The following is a 21,001-nucleotide window of genomic DNA, read 5'->3' as shown; positions in this document are numbered from 1 at the left end:
TCCAAACAGTTCATTTGCTGCTAAATGGGAAATATCAGACGTCCACCCCACTCTTCTCAAATGCGCCGGTCACAGCAGAAATGTTTCCTGCTAGTGGGTTCTGTTCCCGCCGATGGCCTGTTTCAGACAGAAAGTCCTAATTTTGATGCAACATAAGAATTGAAACAAACTTTGTTCTTTGTGCCTAAACCCTATGAATACAGCAACCAAAAGGAATCATCGCAGCTTTCACCTCTCATGCCTTCTACACTGCATTCAAGTAGGTTTTGGTACATAATCTCAGTCCACATGCTAAAGAAACGTATATACTTCCACAGCTAGGCTTGCAAATTTAAGAATAACTGTTTAGGGGGTAAAGGGGATATTGCTTACAATTCAAAGCAACTTGGGAATAGAAAAGCAAAATATTGTGGAAAAATTAGAACGAGAAATCTGTTCACAATGTCCCTTCTAGGCAAATGACCTATGACGCCACTTTGAATGGGGACAAATGAGACATCTTCATTAGGATTTTGACTAAGCAGGCACAAATACATTCTCGTGTAGCAGAATTAAATGTTTGTGAGCTGTAACTAAAAGTCTGAATGACGCGGCTTTTCACAAATATGAACAGACCTACCAGAACAAAGTACACAGGGATGTTGCTCCCAGGTAGTCTCAAAAAAGTATCTGATTTTCAGAGAATTACTCCCTGGCCCACATACAGGGACATTGCAATTCCAGAATATTAGGCTGCCCATAGAGTCCATCCATACCGGTAAAATGTGCATGTTTCTGAACTGATACTACTACTGATGTAAGCAATTTAAGTACTGCCATTGCATACAAGTACATACTACACTATTATTTATTCTGACAGCTATCAGAACTGCGGCTACTGCTAATCTGCCTTTCTAAGCGCAGTCACAGTGCCAAGGAATTTGGGAATTACTACAAGTTGTGGTATAGAAAGATCATGAGGGATTTTTTTTTTAATTTCCCTTTAGTTTTTTCTACCTTGTGTAACCTTTCTGTGTAGGGTAAGCTGACACAGCGTACATTCCTCTAATTAAGGGAACTGCATGAGTGCTGAAAAACTCCTACAGATATTGCATATAAATAAATCATAGGTTTAAAGCCAGAAGGAACCATTAAATGATTTCCTGTTAGTTCATGTCATTATGTTTCATTAAGCTCTAATGTGTAAAACCTAGTAACTTATTAAAACAAGCTACCTTCTCCAGAGGTGCAATCATTTTCTGATTTGGAGAGAGAGATGGAGATTTTGTTACCTCCACAGATTGTTGGTTATAATGAGGGGGAAAAGCGCAATCTTCCTGTGTGCTCTTTCTTTTTTTTTTTAAATTAATTTCAGGTTCAGGCTACTGGTTCTTGCTCAGCCTTTCTCTGCTGGGATAGAGAGGTCTTTGGTAGTCTTGCACCTTCAAGATACATGTATATTAATCAGTCTTCTTAATGCAATACAATATGTGCTCTTGCACCACCTTCTCCCTTCTGCTGAATCATCTGTGGTTCTGTGCCTTACCCAATATTTCAACATCCTTTCTGAAATGTGTGCACTCCTTCCTTACCTAAATAAGGCTACACAACAATGAAGTTTTCCCCTACTGTTCATTTTTCTCCTATTTATGCAAGAAGCATTGGCTCACAATAAGAACATTTGTCCAGTTCTAACCTTTAATCCTCTGTAGGATAATCTCCATATTCCTAGAATCAGCCATTTTTGAGATCTTTCAAATTTTGTGTTCCGACATACATAACCTGGCATTTAGTCGTATTGAAATGATACAAGTCACATACTACTAACTTAAATTAGCAAAAAAAAAGCTAATCAGTCTTTGGAGAAAATGCCATTTTTTGTTTTCTACCCAAAAATTGTGGAAGAAAATTGACTAATATAGGTCTTGGAACCTTTCCCAGGAAACTCTTTTGGAACTGCCAATAATTCTTTACTGACATCTTAAAGGGTAGTTGTCTGGTAGAAAGCACTTGGCTTTTTAAAGCAGTTCTTGGCTTGAAGGTCCACATTTGTTTTGGCAACATAAAGCAACATTTCACATGATCACAAGATGTCACACAGAAAGAGCATGTACAATACTTTGCACTTCCTGCCCTTGGACAAATATTCAAGCTTCCAAATAAAATGGATTTACAGATCAGTACTAGCGTAATTTCCCCCACCACCACTCCCTCGAACAGGAAGGGTTCACAGCCTAGTAACAAATTAAGAATAAAGTTTAAGCTGCACTTGGGATTTTGACACACCAGCAGATATATTCGAAATGTTGCCATTTTATTCTGTTCAGTCTTTCAAGTAATAAGGAATACTGGTAAGGAAGGCAGGAAATTAAATATTTATATCCTTCTTCCCCCAATACTTCCTCCCAATCTTACAAACCTGAATGTCAAAGCCTACAGTCTTTATCCAGACACACTTCATGGCTTTCAAGTGAGGAAAATGTAATTTCATAGGCAATTCTTTAGCTTGTAAGAGTTGAAAATAAACAGAAACCCATTTATATCTATAGGTTTGAGACCTTTTTGCTAGCTTCCCATCAGCTGAATTTAAGTAGATGGATCCTGCTGAATAAGTGGCTAACACTTCATTACATAGCAATTTTCAGAAGCAGCCTTCCAGGACCTGTGATAACTTTGATATCTTATCTTCAAACCAGTAGCATGTTATTTCAGATACAAACTCCCTTTAATTAGCTAGACTTATCTGAGGAAGGACTAGTCAACTAAGAAAGAGCGAGACTAAATGATGGATAGCATTATTTAATAACTTTCCTCAACTGTCCACATAGCATCGGCACCCAAGTTGTTAATGAATCAGTTTCTGAACAGTTCAGCATTTTCAGCTGCACTAATCAGTGCAACATACTTTAAAACAGCCTCTTGTAAGTTGCAGTAGTAGTTGAGCATCTAGGTACGGACTGTCAGCCACCCGCACTAAAGTCTGTTCGTGATGAATTTGAACTCAAGAACACATACAAAATAAAAGCCACAGTGCAGGACCATAAGGAACAGCAAACTTGTCACAAAAAGGACACACAATTGCGGTGGGCCTTGACTTCTTAAGGGAGTTTTCCCTCCTGCATCGCTTTACCTGGTGCTATAAAAACAATTCTTTCTCCAAATTTTGACAGCACAAAAACATCTTCTGTATATCTGCCTCTCCCAAACACTGAATGAGGATCTCCATGGCCACTACCACATTCAAAAGAAACTGCCTGCTTTCACACGCTAAGTTCTTTTCAATGAGAAAGGAAGTGCTGGTGCCTAGGTGTATACTTCAGAAAGATATTCTTCTTCTTCTGTCACATGTAACAAGGTAGGAAAGGTACAGTAGGCAGAGGCACTGAAATCCCTTTTCCAACACAGATCTGTTCTCAGTCTACAAGGTGGACAAGATTTGCTGATGCTGCAGTAAAAGCATGAATAGCTGCAATTATAAAGTGGGCTGAAGCCATGTTGTAACCCTTTTTATGATTTCATCTGTTTTCTAGAATTGAGATGTCCTGATGTCTGGTATGAAGATAAATATAACTGTAGCTATATGATGGTTATCATGTAGCAACTAGGCCGCTCTTCCACCTCAATTTCAGTTACAGTTCAGTAGCAACAACTGCTGTAGCAAAAGTTGACCGCGATTTGTTGGTACATAACCATGATATTGTTTAACGCTACAACGGTAGACAATATGGTGGTGAAGAAAGATACTAGATGCCTTTTATTATGGGCTTCCTCTGTGTGTTAAGATAAACAGGGAGGAAAGGGATGAGAAGATGACACTCAATAGCATAGTATTTCCCTCCCACCCAAACATTCAAAACAAGTGTAGACATTGCTGGTTCTTGCAGATGAGTTCTAGAACAGGTTATCTTTTTCCACCATATTAAATCAGTCAGGTTTGTCCCAATTAGGTTAGAACCAAGCAAAGGGAAGCCACTTTAAAATCATTATACTGTTGAGGGGAGAGTCAGATGCAATACACTTTAGTACATACTTTCTATACATGGTCTTTTTCAAAGGAAAATTTCCAGTTACATCCTGAAGTGACTAAGCATCAAAACATTAATCATCTAAACAATTTTAAAAGCTGCTTCTCACATAGGAAAAGGTCAGTCAAGCAATTCAGATCTTGAACTAGATCCTTCGAAGTTTATTAATTTCATTATAACCATATATGTGGTTTATAATATGCTCCAAATAAAGTTGAAGACCAGTATACACTGACCCTTACCACAGATATGAAGGTGTGATGAACTCATGAGCATATTCCTGATGTCATCATGTACTTTCTATGTCAGTGTTATCAGGTGCTCTCTCTCATCTGAAGCAGCAATATAATCTGGCATGTTAGGAATGGCTCATGCACAATCTTATGTCATTAACTGCAGATTTCCTCAAGCCTTTTGTCACTGGATGTCAAGAAACAGACAGGCAGGAGCTACTCTCACATATGACTATTCCAGCCTAGCAGTGTCCCATTCCTAAAACTAGGATGCTAGCTAATACCTCAGCTTCAGACCACACGCAATTCATTCTCTAAGCCATAGATTTTTGCTTTCAAGTTTTTTAGTTCTCCTTGAATTTTATGAGTTAGTCTGTTTCCTTGGCGGACCTCATGTAGAATTGCAAGATCCTGTTCTGGTCCAATATTCAGGGTCACCTAAAAGGAAAAAGAAAAACAGATTAAGAAAAACAGAGCTGTACAGAATACAATTAGAGAGTATTATGACGAGGATATGACAGAGACAACTCTAAAGGAGACCCTCTGTAGCTAACAAAGAGGATGCTAATATCACCAATAGAAAGGTGCTCCAGATCCAAAAATAAAGGACAAATCTTTCATACACTATGGTGTTACATTACTAGCAAGAAAGAAATCTAGATAGTAATCAAGTTTACCCATAACCTGTTGACTCCTTTATAATACCTGTATTATTCAGAGACCCACAAAAAGAGGCAAGTTGAAATATTTATCAACTAACTTTCATCTAGTTCTAAGTACCTCACCCGATATGATGACATTTTGTGATCTTTTGCTACTAGAACTAGGTTTAACTGCTGTGGTCAACCTGATGCTTTCTGAACTGTGTATGATTCAAGAGCAGTTCAAGTACAACGCCTAGTCTCAGGCCATTCTGTGCTGAACAAAGGCTGTTGGATAATCAGAATTCCTGATAGCAAGCTAGCCATGGCTGCCATTTCCTGTTGCTCTGGAACTGGATAGCATGTCAGCCCAGTCACTTTCAATGGCAGAGCAGCACAGCCTTGGAAGCTGCTCTCAGAGCCCTCTCTTCTCTTGCTGCTAGGGTGTCTCATTGTCATCATGTAGTTCTTGGTCAAAGATTTTAATATGCGTATCAGGACATTTAGTCATCTGTGGTCATTTTGACCTCAAGTGAGGAGAAGGATTGAAAGAGCACTTTGGAGACTTCTAGCAAGTATTTTGTTCCTCTGCCCTCTTGTGGTTAAAAGTATAAAGAAATTAAGAATACAATTAAGAGCACACCCACAGTTCCAAAACATACAGGTCTGCAGTAAAGGTATCATAGGCAATTTTCCCCCCATTCACATATGCTGTTTAGTCCTTAAAGAATAATATTTAAAAACCAACAGCCCAATAAAAAATAAATTAAAAAAAAAAAATCGAAGCCTTTAGTGAAGACAAATGCGTTAGTCTAAGTAAACTGAACTGTGCGCCAAAAGTACAGAAAACAAGCAAATTGGTGGCACTGCCAGACTCCTGAAAGAGTCAGCTGGACAAAAGCTATGCCTAGATCATCCTCTCAAGCATATCTTAGATAAATATCTCATCCTAAACTGCAAGAAACATCAAGGCCTTGCAATTTTGAGACAGCTAAGTGAGATACAGGTTGCAACAAAAATGTACAGCTAATGTATAACCAGGACAGTTCCTGGCAAGCTTGATGACTGTAACAAAGACAAATCTTTTTTGCTTCATAAAATATGTAAGAGGGCAAGTTTTGTCAAATATTAATATCTAAAGGAGCATTTAAGAAAGAAGTTATTAAAGAAGTTATTTCCTTAACTCTAGGGAAACACTGCATTTAAATACTGACAATACACCTCTATAGGGCAAGCCCATAATAGTCTGCTCAGAAATGCTTAACTATTACCTTAAAAAGCTGCTCCTCTACATCTTTCAGCTTCTGCCGAAGCTGTTTAATGTCATTCTTGAAGCCTTCTACTTCCATATTACGACGTTTTTCCAAGGCCTCATATCGCTGAGTCATCAGCTTCAGGCGCTTCCCCATCTTTTCTGAGCGTTCCTAGGGAGATGAAAACTTGGTAATGTATACAGAATAGAAGCTGCGAGATCATCACATAGCTAGCTGATGATTACAGACTAATTACCTTAAAGAGTTCTTTGCCAACATCTCTCTCCTCACGAATCCTAGCCAGCTCACCCTCCAGGGTGACACACTGCTCCCTATACATGTTTGATAGGCGCTGTTCCTGCATTAGCTGTTCTTGCAGTGACTAGGACATAGGAGGAACAGAAAGAATCAACACAAAAGCCAATGCTCACAAAATTTCCCCTGTGCTGGAAAAGCAAGTATGGTAGATTGACAATATGACAGGCAAATAAAAATCAACAACTGGAGCTAGAGCTAATGAAATAACTAGGTAAGGACAATATTCTAACACCACTTCCATTAACGAAACCTTTTAATTAGGTTACCAGTTCTGCATGCAGTTATCATGATAACTGCTCATCATCAGTTAAAGAACTCTCTCCTCTTCCCCTTAAAAATAATATTCAACTAATGCTGTAATTCCCCTTTTCACAGCTGCTTGCCCAGTACTGCATTTCATAAGATCTGCATTCAGTGGTAGATGAAAACAATTCCCTGTTGCCTGTTTACTTTCCGATTCCATATTGCCTGCTTACCTACTTCAGATCTCTCAACTTCTCACTGGAAGTATACCAGAAGTGGAAGAAAAATCCTGACTACTGTAGAAGAGCTGGGGGACATCAACTGAAAGGACTCATTCTCCCCCGACAGCGGGAAGGAAGATATAGACACTGCATTCTAAGTCCATTAGCTGGGAACATTTACACAAAAAGAAAGGCATGTGCAACAAGCAGGTTAAGAACCGCTGGCCCACATCATCATGGGGCTTGCAGAAGTAGGAATTTGTTCTGGGCATAAAAGAAACTGATAGTGAAGTGCTACCATAAATCCTAACTATACATTCTATCTGAAATTTGCAAGCAATGCTGATTTTGAGGCAGGAGGGGGTTTTTTTTGCATGAATGCCAGCAACAACATAAGTTACGGCAAGCCAGTACAGCTTTGAAACTGCTGCTAGCTACTGCCTATCTTGGCAAAACCCAGATGATTGCAATTTTCTAGTAAAAAAACAGTTAAAGAGCCTCTACCTAGAACAAAACCATTACCTGTATTTCTCTGCTGTGGAGTTTCCAAGCTCCATCATCGGCTCGACGCATCTTCTTGGTATCTCTCTGCTTCTTCTCTCTTCCTGGCTCCCTGCTGATAATAAGCTGATCCAGATCTTTGTCAAGTTTCCTCAACAGACTGTCCTTCTCTGCCATCCATGCTTTCTCGTTGGCTCGGGCGTCAAACTTGAGCTGGAGAAAGTCACGGGTACTCTCATATAAGAGATTTTGGGTCTTATGGAGTCTGTAAAAAGGGATCCCAGTGGAATTAACTTCTTTCCTACTTCCTACCTTAAATTCCTCAGTCATCGTTGCAAGTTGGAAGCAGCATGGAAGAAAGAGGTAGGTGCTTTCCTAGTGAGTTTAGCTCTTCTCATATAATGGAAGAAGTGATATTCTTCCAATGTGAAATAGGATTTTTAATATGTAGACTACTCCATTCACCCTCTTCCACACACACTACCAAACAGATGGCTGCATAATTTGCTTTTCTGCCTGCTGCAGGAAGCAACATACTGAAAGCCAAAACGTTTCCATTGTTTCCTTCTCATCTCAGGACTACATCATGGTCATTCTCTCACACTCACTTATCTGTTATAGTTTTGATCTTGTCCTGGTCCCTCTGATGCTGGACCTGGGCTTCTTCCATGTGAATCCGCCTGTCCTCTAGTAGAGCCTCAAGCTGCTCCTTGGATAATCGTGTCTGTTCTTCTATCTGAGCTTGCAGGGCCTCCACCTGAATAAGCAAACAAAGACATTACTGAATAAGACCTCACAGCAGCTCTGTTCCTGTCCTTGCAACTCTCTCTTAAATTCCAAGATTCAGATCAAAGTCTCTACCTGATAATACGTTTGAGAGTGCTAATTTCTCAGATTTCTATTTTTGTTTTAATGCTAAGTATTTCAAACAACTAAAAGTTTTTAAGGAAAAAATCATGCTATAGGTAAGACAGGCATATTACAAGCAGCAACAATAGATCGAAGATATTGGAAAGATTTAAATTGCACACAGGATGCAACAAATCCTGTGGATTACACAGAGACACTTCTGTCCCTATGCTAACTTCTTCCAATGAAATGGTGATATAAAAATACCTAAATTCTAGGAAGGCAGCAAGTCCACACATCTTGAACAGAAGAAATTACTCAACCAAAATGAATTACTAAATGTAAACAAGATAAGGAGTGAAGGAGAGGGATGCAAAGAAACTTGATCTAGCGCACATAGTCAGGGAGACGAATGGGAACAAGTAACAAGTAATTGAAAAATGTGCATCTGGCGTATGTATAAGAAACTATCTGAAAAAACTCAGCATGTATTTAGATCGCCTTTTTTCATGACAATTTTGTATGATGCTTCCTTAGCTTCAGAATAAATGTTGTTAGACAGCTAACTGGCCACTAGGTCAGTCACCACTGCCCTTGAACAAAAAACCAAAACAAACAAACAACAATTTAAGAAAAAGATCTATCTGCTGTACAAGTTTGCTCTTTAATTTGCTGTTCTTGACCCACCCTTCCTCAGGGTTTACATACAGCTTCTGGTATCTTCCCCAATTCATGATTTGCTACATTTTATCTTTCATTCTGCCACACTATCTACACCCTGTCTTTCACTGAAGTCTGGCAAAGGGAACATTTCATTGTACTAGTGCATCTTATTGGGGCTGCCTAACTCTGTCTTGGACACATTGCTTTTGTCACACTTCCACAAAATACCCAACCCTGCAGATCTTCTGTGGGTTTAACGTAAAGTCATAGCCACAATCAAATTATAGGAGATAACATCAATTACACTTTGTATAATTAAAGGCAACACATTCCAGTTGACGCTACTGGAACATCTGTGTATGTAAAGCTTCCAGAATCAGACCCAAGTTCTTAAATGTAAGCCTACATTCATCGCAAAGAAACAGATAAATAAACTGCAAGAAAGTGTGAATCCATAGTAAGATGTGGAGACTGATAAAATTGGTATGTCTACATCTTATCTAAACAGACAGCATATTTGTTTATGATAATTTCCTAGACACCCAGGAATTATGTCCATCGGTCAGCAAATGTTTTTACCTGAAGTAGAAGTGTTTGATTATCTCTCTGATATCTCTCAGGACTTTCTGGTTTTTCTCCTTTTGCTGCTGGTTTTGAAGTACTCCTCTTGGTTCCTACTGCAGAAATTTAACAGAAGTAGAAAAGGGTTTTCCAATCTACCTGCAGTACCTTTCGAAGCATGAAATATTGTATGTTCTGGCAGGCCTACAAGAACAGGAAAAAACTTGCCACTGCTATAGTCACAATGAGTTTTCAGAGGGCTAGCTGTAAGAAAAGGAGTTTCAGAACTTACGGTGATCGCATACCTTTATCCCACACTATCATGCCACAATATTTAGGCAACCTACTAATTTCCTTGGCAAACTTAACAAATTTTCTTAAATAAATGATGAATAGGCAGATGACAGAGCTGTACAAGCACCAAGTCTTGAATGAGTTTTGAGCTTGTTAGCTAATTCGGGTCAATCTGGAAGAGGCAGTTCTTTCAAAAAGAGAAAATCAGTAAGTAGGCACACAGACCCACACTACTGTCTACACTAAAGGCAGGCAGAACCCCACACCTTGGAATGGCTAAGGGTGCCTGTCCAGCTAGTACCTGCATAGTTCCAGAACAGACATTCCATTATCATACCGGCCTCTTCCTCAGCTGAGCAGATCACTGACATGAGAACCAGCTCAGGTTATTTTAAAAGATTTTGAAAGGAAGCCAAGAGTACTGCATATATATGTATGTACACATCAATACATTTAGGGAACTTAATGGAGGTATACCAAAGTATTCATGGTAAGGAATTAATTTGGTGTACCAGACACAAACACACAGAGAAACAAGTATCAGTAGCTGAGCCGCTGTTAGATCAGCTTGGGTGGTACCTGTTCTAGAAGTATGATTTTGTTCATGTGACTCTCTGGATTTAGTGGGCCTTTGCAGAACAGTAACCTATAGAAACAAGATTAGATATCTCGATGAACATCTGACTTCTCCAAAGTTGCAATGGTCAAGAACAAATCTTAGAAAGTGAAATGAGATATCCAAAAGAACAGCATTACCTTACTTCTACCACAAGACAAGGAAGACATTCACAAGTGTAATGTCAGTGTTGAAAAGCTTCCTTTATCAAGGCTGAGTTTTGCCATTTCTGCCTCTTTTTTTTCACCAAAACAACTGGAAAGTAATCCTGCCTTTTCTGGATTCATTAGGATGAAAATCAGCACCCTTAGCAGGAAAAGGAACATTTTGGGGGCAGAGAGGAGAAAAGGAAGGTGAAGATGAAGATTATGTTATTTCCTTCTTTCATACTCCTTCTTGCCTTAGCAAGACAGAGAAACATGAAGCTTGATTTATCAGCACATTCACTCAAGCTACTGAACAACCCTGGGATAGATGCTAACTGATAAAACTATTAAAACAATTCAAATGTTGAACTGCAACCCACTTAACAAAAACAGGAGGCCATGAGGGAGGAGGTTATAACCCCAATGCTTAGCTTGAGGTTGATGCTATATAATAGGTCTAATTTTAAAGCTAAACTGTCAGGGAATTTTAAAGCTTCTGCAAGATTTTTTACCTGCTTGTGCAGTGCAGAGCAATGCACAAACAATGCAGCATATTTCAGCCTTTTCCTGCACCCTATTCCAAGATGAATCCTATATTCCATCATAGTATCTGTATGTCTGAATCATTCATGATTCATTACTTTCCTAAGCAGGTTCAACTACACTGCACTTCATATGCACTGCCATTTAACCAATTTGATGTTATTTCTGAAATATGCAATACAATATTGCCTAAAGGGGATGGCTCTTCTGCAGTCTCCTCCCCAGGAAACTGCTGCAGCAACTTCAACACTTCTTCTTTACTGAGGCTCTAAGAGATAGGCACCCTGAGGTAGCTGATCTTCAAACATGGCACCTGATCATTTTCTGCACTTCCTTTTTGTCTTTTTCTCTTTGTGGTGTCCTCTCCAACTTCTCAATGACCATTTGCCAAGATGGCTTCAGAATCATAGCTGACATTTAGAAGGCTGATGTGGAGGCATGCTTTGAAGGTAGAAGGGGACTGATGCTAAGAGGACCTACTTCCAGTGCGCTTGTTCCTCCTTATCTGTCACCAGCTATACCAAAACCTGGTGTTGCTACAGAAGTACAGATCACTCCTGCTTTGGGCTCATTTAGCAACTGCTGACTTGCAGGACAGATCTGGTCTGTGGTCAGCCTGGGGTACAGATCTTCATGTTACAATCAAAAGCAGAGTTCTACAGAAAAATGGAACTTGCCTTATGTGGAGGCTCCTTATGAAAATATGTAACTTCTCTTTTGTCTGTACCCACTAGAGTCAGGAGATGTTGAATTTTTTTTCTATCCTGCAATTCCCTGGAATTCCAAGAAAGTGGTCAGCACATTGTGATTTTTAAGTACATCAAGACATTGTAAAGAATTTGCATTCCAGAGTTATGAACGAACTAAAGTCCTTTCAGATGCTTCATTCAACAGATTATGAGTCCATTGTTTTTAAAGCAAACCACATCAAGGGCTGTATCAGACTTCTCGTCACCCTTCTGAGAAGGGCCAAAGCACACCAACACACGTTTTGACTTAAGTTCTTAAAAAGCTAACATAAAACTTGATATTACCACCCACAAATGTTCTGAAGAAGGTTGGGAACTCCTTTGCCACTGGCAGCTTTTCTGGTACAGCAGCTTATATTCCAATTCACCAACTAAATGGCGTTAAAAAGGTGCGGCTATCAACATGATTTCAGAGTGATGGGAAACTATTTGCTTTGGTCTGTATTTTCTATTTGAGCTTAAGTGTTTTTAGGGCTGAGGGAGTGAGTTGCAAGGTCTGTGTATTGGGTTTGTGTGCCAAGGTCCTGGTAGCAGCGGAGCTCCAGGGGTGGTTTCTGTGAGAAGCTGCTAGAAGCTTCCCCCATGCCTGACAGAGCCAGTGCCAGCCAGCTCCAAGACAGACCTGCCACTGGCCAAGGCTGAGCCCATCAGTGATGGTGGTAGGGGTCTCTGCGATAACATATTTAAGAAGGGGAAAAAAACCAAACCAGCAACAGCCATTGCAGCTGGAGAGAGGAGTAAGAATATGTGAGAGGAACAGCTCTGCAGACACCCAGGTCAGTACAGAAGGAGGGGGAGGAAGTGCTTGAGGTGCCAGAGCAGAGATTCCCCTGCAGCCCGTGGTAAAGACCATGGTGAGGCCAGCTGTGCCCCCGCAGCCCATGGAGCTCCACAGTAGAACAGATATCCACCTGAACCCCAGGGAGGACCCTACACCGGAGCAAGTGGCTGCATCTGAAGGAGACTGTGACCCCATGGGAAGCCTGCACTGGAGCAGGCTCCTGGCAGGGCCCGTGGAGAGAGGAACCCACACTGGAGCAGGTTTGCTGGCAGGACTTGTGACCCCATGGGGGACCCATGCTGGAATAGTCTGTTCCTGAAGGACTGCACCCCATGGAAGGGACCCAGGCTGGAGCAGTTCATGAAGAACTGCAGCCTGTGGGAAGGACTCATGTTGGAGAAGTTTGTGGAGAACTGTCTCCCATGGGAGGGACCCCACACTGGAGCAGGGGAAGAAAGCGAGGAGGAAGGAGCAGCAGAGACAGTAGGTGATGAACTGACCGCAACCCCTATTCCCCATCCCCCTGCGCCACTTGGGAGCGGGGGAAGGCAGAGAGCTCAGGAGTAAAGTTAAGCCTGGAAAGAAGGGAGAGGTGGAAGAAAGGTGTTTTAAAATTTGTTTTTATTTCTTATTAACCTACTCTAATTTGATTGGTAATAACTTCATTTTTCCCCAAGACAAGTCTGTTTTGCCCATGATGGTACCTGGTGAATGATGTCCCTGTCCTTATCTCAAACCATGAGCTGTTTGTTTTATTTTTATTCCCCCTGTCCAGCTGAGGAAGGGCATGATAGAGCACCTTGGTGGGCACCTGGAGTCCAGCCAAGGTCAACTGACCACAGTCTGCTTAAATCAGACCTTCACATGCCATATAAACTGGCAATTTACAATTCAAATCTGAATTTATGTTCAGCTTCTGCTCTTCCTTCTACTAGTTGGAATAGAAGGAATAATAAGTGGAAACATATTTAGCAGCCCAACAGATTGCATTCCACCTCCAACATTGGAATGATTTCATAGGAGCCCTCCCTGGGAAATGTGGCATAGTTGCTTCTCTGAAGACTCCAGATCTGGATGAGAACTAAGAACATAACACATACAATTGCTACTGCCAGTGACCCAGCCCACCATCTAAGACAGCACACCTGATTTTCAGCCGATCATTCTCTGAGTAAAGACGAAGGACATGTTCCCTCTCCTGGAAGAGGTAGACTTGCATATCACTCAAAGCCTTTTGCAACTCTGCAATCTCCTCTTCTCGCTGACGTACTTCCCATTGCAATTTGTGCTAGGTAGAGAGAGTTAAGTACTTGAAATGATACAGAGCATTGGGCAACACTTACAAACTTCAAACTGCTTGTGTCCTGAGCCTGTAACTGGTATAGAACAGCTGCCAGTTCAAGTGAATTATTTCTCTTACAAAATTTGACCAGATGAGGGCAGTATTGGAAAAAATCATTAAAAAAAAGTTTCAACAGGGAGTTTAGAGCCCTGAGAATCATTGTCACTATACAACAGTCAAATAAGGCCTAAGCTAGGGTCTCTAGTATCCAGTGGTTGCACTTCCCCACTGGTGGTCAGAGCAGCACAGATATGGGGAGTCTGACATCAACAAAAACCTAGCAAAGCCTCTGTAATAGCACGTACTCTTAAAAGAAATTACTGAAGAATAAATGTTAAAATATTGATATGGTTTAGTAGTGACAAATCTGGCTAGTTACCAAGTTTCATTAATGACTTTCTACCTGGTATGGAAAAGTAACAAACCTTTCAGAAAACCATTCCCATAGGAGAGAAGGCATTTATATTGGAACCCGCCCCTCTGTCCCATATGTTGAATGAAAGTAACTTGTACGCCGCGTATTTCCCAAGGGCTTTCAGGCTGCTTCAAGCATGGCCAGTACTTGAGGATGCACCTCAGTCGTGATCGTTCTGTTCCCAAAGGGTCATTCACAATTACAAAGATAACTGGCAGACAGATGTATGCTGTAAAGCATACCAGAGCACTGAATAGCTTACAGATATTCTGTAAGATTTCTTCCTCTTAAAAGGCAAAGATTTTTAGGTTTTGGAGTTTCTTTTAAATTTGCATTTATTTGCTGTGTAGTGTATTACTTAATATCCTATGGCCAAGCTTATGAATTCCATTGCAGTAAATACAAGTTTTATCTGCATCTCAAAGCCCATGAAATTTGGACCAAAAGAGCATGCATTCTTCGCTACGAGAAACAAGGGAAAGAAGTTGGACAACATGGGAACTGAACATCTAATCTCAGGCTTTCATTTAAAAAAACCGCTCAGAAACGACCAACCTACTGTGAAGATATAACCAAACTATAATAACTTCAGAATAGAAGAATAGCCTACATGCATGTTTGTTTGCTTTGACAGAGGACAGACAGCAAGATTTTACAATCAAACCATAAAATCTACTTATTTCTTCTTAGCTCAGTTCTACCACATTTAGTAGTAAATCTTAAGACCATTTGTGCTGAGTTTTCAACTGAAGAAAAATATTAAGTTTGTATAAGGATATGTAGTACATTATCATTCAAAAACTCTTTTCCTAACCTGCTCATCGTACGTTTCTTTGTATCTCTCCAGCCTTTTTACCAAATCCTCATGCTCCTCATCAAAGTCAGCAATCTTCTTGCGGTAGTATTCCAGCAGCTCCCGGGAGGGACGGAGAAAGGCCAAGCGCTCACTGACTGAAGGGAGAGGAGTAAAGTCCTCCTGACTCGGAGATTGAGAACTAGCATATCTGGATGAGACATGGGGGGTGGCCAGCCTGGACAGAAACAGTTTCTAATTACATGTAAGCTTCAGACAATAAAATAAGAAAAAACTTTTCTAAAATAGATATAAATTTTGTCACAGGCTCAATTTCAAACAGATTAGCTTGTCTATGCTCCAGGTATTAACAGATCATGGCATTTAGGAGAACCAAAAGCTTTGATATAGAACAGCTTGCAGGCTTACTATACTGCAGAGATGCGGCCAACTGATGGAAAAGGGAGAAAGAAAAACACTGTGGAAGGAAAGTCTCATAGGTTATTTGGGGAGGGCAAACATGAAAGTAAGAGGAGGAAGGAAAAGAAGGAGAAAACAAAGGGGACAAAAAGTCTGTTGTTGTGCAATTGTAAGCAGCACCCATTGTAAGATAAACAAGACTACATAATCTGTGACAAAATCACTATCTGATATCCAGAGAGAAAAACACTTTCTAAATAAAGACCTGAATAAAGACAATAAATTCAGGTTAGCTGACGCACCAGCCACCATAATTTAAGGTGTAGGTCTAGGAATCTATATGCTTTCCTTTCTGGTGTTCTTGATGTTCTTCTTCACATTGCTTGTCCACCCTTGACAGTGAAATAGATACTTCTAATTTCTTGAATCTTATGTTGAGGTGCTAGATGAAAAACATGTCAATACTACATAAATCAAGAATATGTAAGTGTAATTACATGTCTGATTTTTCTTTTAAGCAATGTTTACTGCATTCAAACATTTAACTTGCTCAAGCAAGCACCAAATTTGCAAACAGAGCTGCACACAGCATTCAAAAATTCTCTTGCAAAGTGTTCTTTTTGCTATTTATGTTGATGTGACACTTTTTTTTTAATGATACCATGAGTGACAGAATTAAAGCTAAGAAGCCTCTTTACTAAAGATCTGCTCAACAAAAGCACAGTCCATTATCTGGTTCTGGAGCCAGTGCCAGAACTTTGATCATAAAGTGATCTGGCAGGTGACGCTCAGGCGGCAGTGACCTTCATGGAATAGAACACCAAAGCTGCTTAGATCAGAACCCCAACGTGCTATATCCGTGAAAACATACCAAGCTCCTTAACTCCTGGCACTGTAGGAAAGTATTAAATAAGCAATAATACCATTATTTCATGTAGAAACTTTCCCACCAGTGCCCAGAAACGCCTTAAACAACACACTTGGAAAAATGACTAACAGCAACAGAAGAAAGCAGGTAACATAGGCACAAGGCGAATACTTTATTACTGACCTAAAAAACAGCAGAAATGGGAAGGCGTAAGCATAAGGAAGCACAGCAGGTACGAGAGCGGACAAAACCGTGCCCTACGTTAAGCCTGGCTACCGGACAGAAAGGGAAGGGCTGCGGGGCCAGAGCCCGCGGAGAGGTTTCGGTGCGGGGTCACTACGGAGGCAGTCCCCACACTACCTTCTGGAGCGAGGGGAGGTCCCGGCAGGGTAGTCCGTCGCGCTCATGGCGCCTCTGCGGAAGCGCCGGGCTCACCGGGAGCAGAGAACAGAACCTTCGAGCCGGGCCGCCTGCGGCCCCGGCTACGTGAGAGGCTGGCGGAGGCGGCGGTGCCCGGCGGAAACAGAGCTAGGGCGCGTTGTAGGCCCCGCTGGGAACGGCCGTAGCCACGCGGAAAAGCCCCTCAGAATCCCCCCACCAAAAAAGGCAGGGACAAGCTCCCGAGGCAGCGCGGGAAGGGGCCGACACCACCTGTACGCGACCCCCACCACCACCTCACGGCCCTCTACTGCAACAGGCCCCCAACAGCTAAATAACCGCCGTAACTGACCCTCCACAACTTAAACGGAGCGGCAACCTGCCGCCCGCCGCCTCCACCAATCACAGACCGCCTTCCACGCGGAGCCGACCGTCTCTACCAATCAGCGCTCGCAACACGGGCGGCAGGGGTCCCCCGCGCCGGCGCGTCTAGGGGTCGTAGTCCGTGAGTTGCCTGCGGGGGAGGGACGGGTTATTGCGCGCGCGCGGCCGGCGGAGTGGGCGGTGCGGTTGGGGCGCCTATCGACGGGCGGCGGGGCGGAGGGGGGTTAGGGGTTATTTGGGGAAGAAAACTGGGGCATTGATATAATAACCCAGTTTTTATGATGGCAGGGCTTAGGGCTCCGGGCAAAACCTGCAGTGGGGACTCATTTTATCAACAGCGGCAAAAACAACCACCGCCAAACATCCGTTTGTCTTTGAAAATGGACGACATACGGGGGTGGTGATGCAGTCACATGTTCACAGGCTGGCTGAATAGCTGCAGGTATTTTTTAGATCAACTAGATGATTTTTAGCCTCTTCATCCCCCCGTATACCTTCCCATAGCCAGCAGTGTTTAGCGGCAGTCTCACAATTTATGTGATAGACGATTTCCTAACGTAGTCGCCAAGGGTGCTGGGGAAAAAACCTGCACACTAACAAGCTGGCTTTATTTCCGTAACCGTTTGTATAAAGGAACAAATTTTCTGTATTACCAAAAAAACCCCAAACAACCTAGGCTTACTTATAAAACTATGGGGTTCTTCAAATTCATTTACTCGATAAAAGAGGGGGGGAGATCATTTTCTAGGCAAAGTTACCCTTTCTGTTACCCTTCACTAGACTAGCTGCTTTCTCCACTTCTCATAAAACAGTTGAATATATTGTACTTCCGAAGTACATATTCCCTTCAGAAGGCTGAAGCCTTCTCTTGGGCAAGTGATAAATACTTCCAGATGGCCAAGAAGAATAAAGATTGACTTGGGGTACACAAGTCCCAGCATAGCCCAGTGTTTCAGAGGCCAACAGCCCACAAAATGGAGGGGGTAACAGAGAAAAGAGTAAAATTCTGTTTCAAAAAGGGTATCTTGCAGAACTGGTAAAATGAAAAAAATGTCCCCCTCACAGGTCATTTGGGATTTTTAGCTTTTTACTCTGTTAGGAAAACCTGTACCCTCCCCAGCAGCTCCTCACAGAGCCCTCCACTAGCCCAAACATATGAACACAAAACCAAAACAACCTTGAACAGTCTAGAAGGAAATCAGTAAAAGACTCGTTCTCAAAACAAAGCTTTTGCATGGATGAGGTGCTTTCTAGCATGGAGTTTTTTCCCCTGTACTACTCCTGCCTAAATCACTGCTTATCTTGGAAATTGGGTACATTGGTCATTCTGCTGTTGGTAACAGAACACACACATTACATACACATACACACACATTTCCTCAAAAGATTCTGGTACAGCGATACAACCAGATAATAAAAGAAAAAAAGTGGCAGGAGTATGTAGAACTCGCAGCTGCACCCGGGGGGCCGTGGTGCTGACAGCTCATTTTCTGCAAAAGTTAAAAAACATAAGATAAGAATCCGCGTAAGGCGCCGGGAACCAGCTGCCAGGAGGCAGGACCCCAGGGTTTGGGCAGCCTTTCCCGGGCACCCCGGCCCCACGGGCCCTAAGGGAACAGCAGGCCGCTCCCTCCCCCTCCCCGGGCCCAACGGCCGCCGGGGGGCGGGGCCTGCGGGGCGGGGCCTGCGGGAGGGGGCGGGACTCCCGGCCCTCCTCCTGACGTCCGGCTCAGACAATGGGCGAAATGGTCCTTCAGCACCGGAAGTGAATGGCTCGAGTTTCGTCGCACATTCCTCCGCAGCGGAAGTGGAAGCGGCCCCGCCCTCTTCGACCCCCTCCCCCACCGGACCTCTCCTCCCCCCGCCGTGCCGCAGGGTGTCCTGAGGGGCGGTGAGTGGAGCAGTTTCGCTCTCGGATCTGTCGGAGGAGCGCCGCCGGGAGCGGCGGTCCCGGGAGGCGGCCTGCTCCTCGGCGCTGGGAGCCGCCTCGCCAGAAGGGTGGCGGAGGGACTACTTTTTGGATCGGAAGGCAACAACACCTTCTGTTTCCGGGGGAGGTCTCAAAGCCAGACGCGTAACTTCCGGCGAGCTGGAAGGCGAGCGAGAGGGGCTCGGCGCGGGGGGAGGCAGCCCCGGGGGACGGGACAACAACACTCGGCAGGAGCCGCCCCTGCTGCCCCACACGGCCACCCCCGGCCCCCCCCGGCGGCCATCCTGCCCGGCATCCGCCGCCGGAGGATGCGCTTCAGCTACCGGCGCAGCCCCGCCGGCCGCCTCTGAGGGTCCCCCCCGCCGTACCCGGCCGCACCTCTCCGCCCTGCCCCGCCGCAGCCCTCCGTGCGCTCCCCGCGTCGGCGGTGCCCTCCCCCTACGGCTATGTCGGGGGGCGGTGGGTCGCGCTATGCGGCCGAGTTCGTGCCCCCGCCTGAGTGCCCCGTGTTTGAGCCCAGCTGGGAGGAGTTCAGCGACCCGCTCGGCTTCATCGGCCGCATCCGCGGCCTGGCCGAGAAAACCGGCATCTGCAAGATCCGGCCCCCTAAGGTACTGCCCGTCTGGGCCTGGGGAGGGGGCAGGGCGGGGGAGCGGGCTGGCCCCGGGGTGGCCGGGAGGGGCTCGCCGGGTGCCTTGGGCCCTGCGGGGCGCGCCGGGAGATCTGAACGGGCCCAGCGCCTCGGTGGCAGAGCGGTGGGCGTGAGGACCTGGAGAGCCCCTTCCCCCACACCCGGTGCTCGCTTGGGGTGTCGTGCGTGGCCTTCCGTAGGCCTCGGTGGCCGTGGCGGGGACACTGAGGAACTTACACAGTCTCTGACCATGGAGCTGGGTTTTGTAGAGGTTACTTTCGAGCAGGTGAGAAGCTAGTAGCGCGTGGCGGTGTCCGGGACTTCACGCTCCTTTTACTTCAGAAAAATACATATCCCCCACAACCCACTTGTGAAAAGGTATTGTAGGTGAAATGAGGTGTTTGCTCAGGGAGGGGGGTATTTCTTTTTAATGGATTATTGTTGATAAGCATAATCTTTAAGCTGTTAATAGAAGCGGCGCCAATCTGTTTGTGCAGGGGAGTTACGTTTACGTGTAGCAGTTTAAAAGGTAGAAGCTTAATCTCTCTGATGACTTGATCATTATTTTGTGATGACTCGCCCTGTGATCTGGTAAACCGTTCAGATGGGAACATCAGGCAATTTGGCAAAAGGCGGTTAAATCACTTCATAATTAAAGTACAAATAAACTTCAAATACAGCTGTAAAATGAGAAAGTTGAAAATACTGAGAGAGAGGATGAAAAAACCTGAAAAGAAAGCGTGTAACTGAGAACAACTTGGATACAGGGGTTGCTGATTAGATTTCATGATCCTTCCTCTCCTTCTGACCTGTTTGTGTTGCTGGAATCTGTTTAGTTGGTTTAATGACATGGTGAAAACTTGACCTCCAAGGGGCTGCCCTTTCTAAAATAAGCAGAATGGCTTAGGTTGAGAGGGCACAAGAAACTGATCCAGATCCTGTTCATTGAGAATAACTAGAACTTTCCTGGCCATTGAACGCATTTGTATTTCTCCATGATTGCTTAGCTGTTTGCATTGCAGGGTTTTGCAGGATGCATGTGTCAGGTTGATTTGCAACTTGCAATAAGGACTAAATCAGATGCCTCATACTAACCTTACTGATTTATTATTCTTTTCCATTATTAGAAGCTGTAAATATTTTACGATTGTGCTTGAGGCCTTTATATGCTGCAGCAGAGCAAATAATAAATATTTAGTGGGACTTGTCCATCTGGAATGGGGT

The 21,001-nt window shown here is 43.5% G+C and overlaps 2 protein-coding genes across 2 annotated transcripts in view; one reads left to right on the top strand and one right to left on the bottom strand.

The window, feature by feature from the left end:
• Nucleotides 1-4,528: 4,528 nt before the first annotated feature.
• Nucleotides 4,529-16,861, bottom strand: CCDC77 (coiled-coil domain containing 77; the record flags this gene model as incomplete). The annotated part of the gene is made up of 11 exons (XM_081997700.1): nucleotides 4,529-4,675; nucleotides 6,150-6,302; nucleotides 6,388-6,513; nucleotides 7,436-7,679; nucleotides 8,023-8,171; nucleotides 9,506-9,603; nucleotides 10,361-10,427; nucleotides 11,764-11,860; nucleotides 13,762-13,904; nucleotides 15,188-15,404; nucleotides 16,815-16,861. 11 exons carry the CDS (start codon nucleotides 16,859-16,861, stop codon nucleotides 4,529-4,531), a joined length of 1,488 nt encoding a protein of 495 aa, XP_081853826.1.
• A 2,731-nt stretch (nucleotides 16,862-19,592) lies between these two features.
• KDM5A (lysine demethylase 5A) overlaps nucleotides 19,593-21,001 on the top strand; it is a gene marked incomplete at both ends in the record, with an annotated part of 47,949 nt that continues 46,540 nt past the window's right edge. The window contains one exon of the mRNA XM_082011653.1: nucleotides 19,593-19,757. Coding sequence (XP_081867779.1) covers nucleotides 19,593-19,757 — 165 coding nt within the window. The remainder of the gene's footprint in view (nucleotides 19,758-21,001) is intronic.

This window comes from Phaethon aethereus, assembly GCF_964289735.1.
Source record: "Phaethon aethereus genome assembly, chromosome: 1".
Lineage (NCBI taxonomy): Eukaryota > Metazoa > Chordata > Aves > Phaethontiformes > Phaethontidae > Phaethon > Phaethon aethereus.
This window is presented reverse-complemented; position numbering and strand designations above follow the sequence as displayed.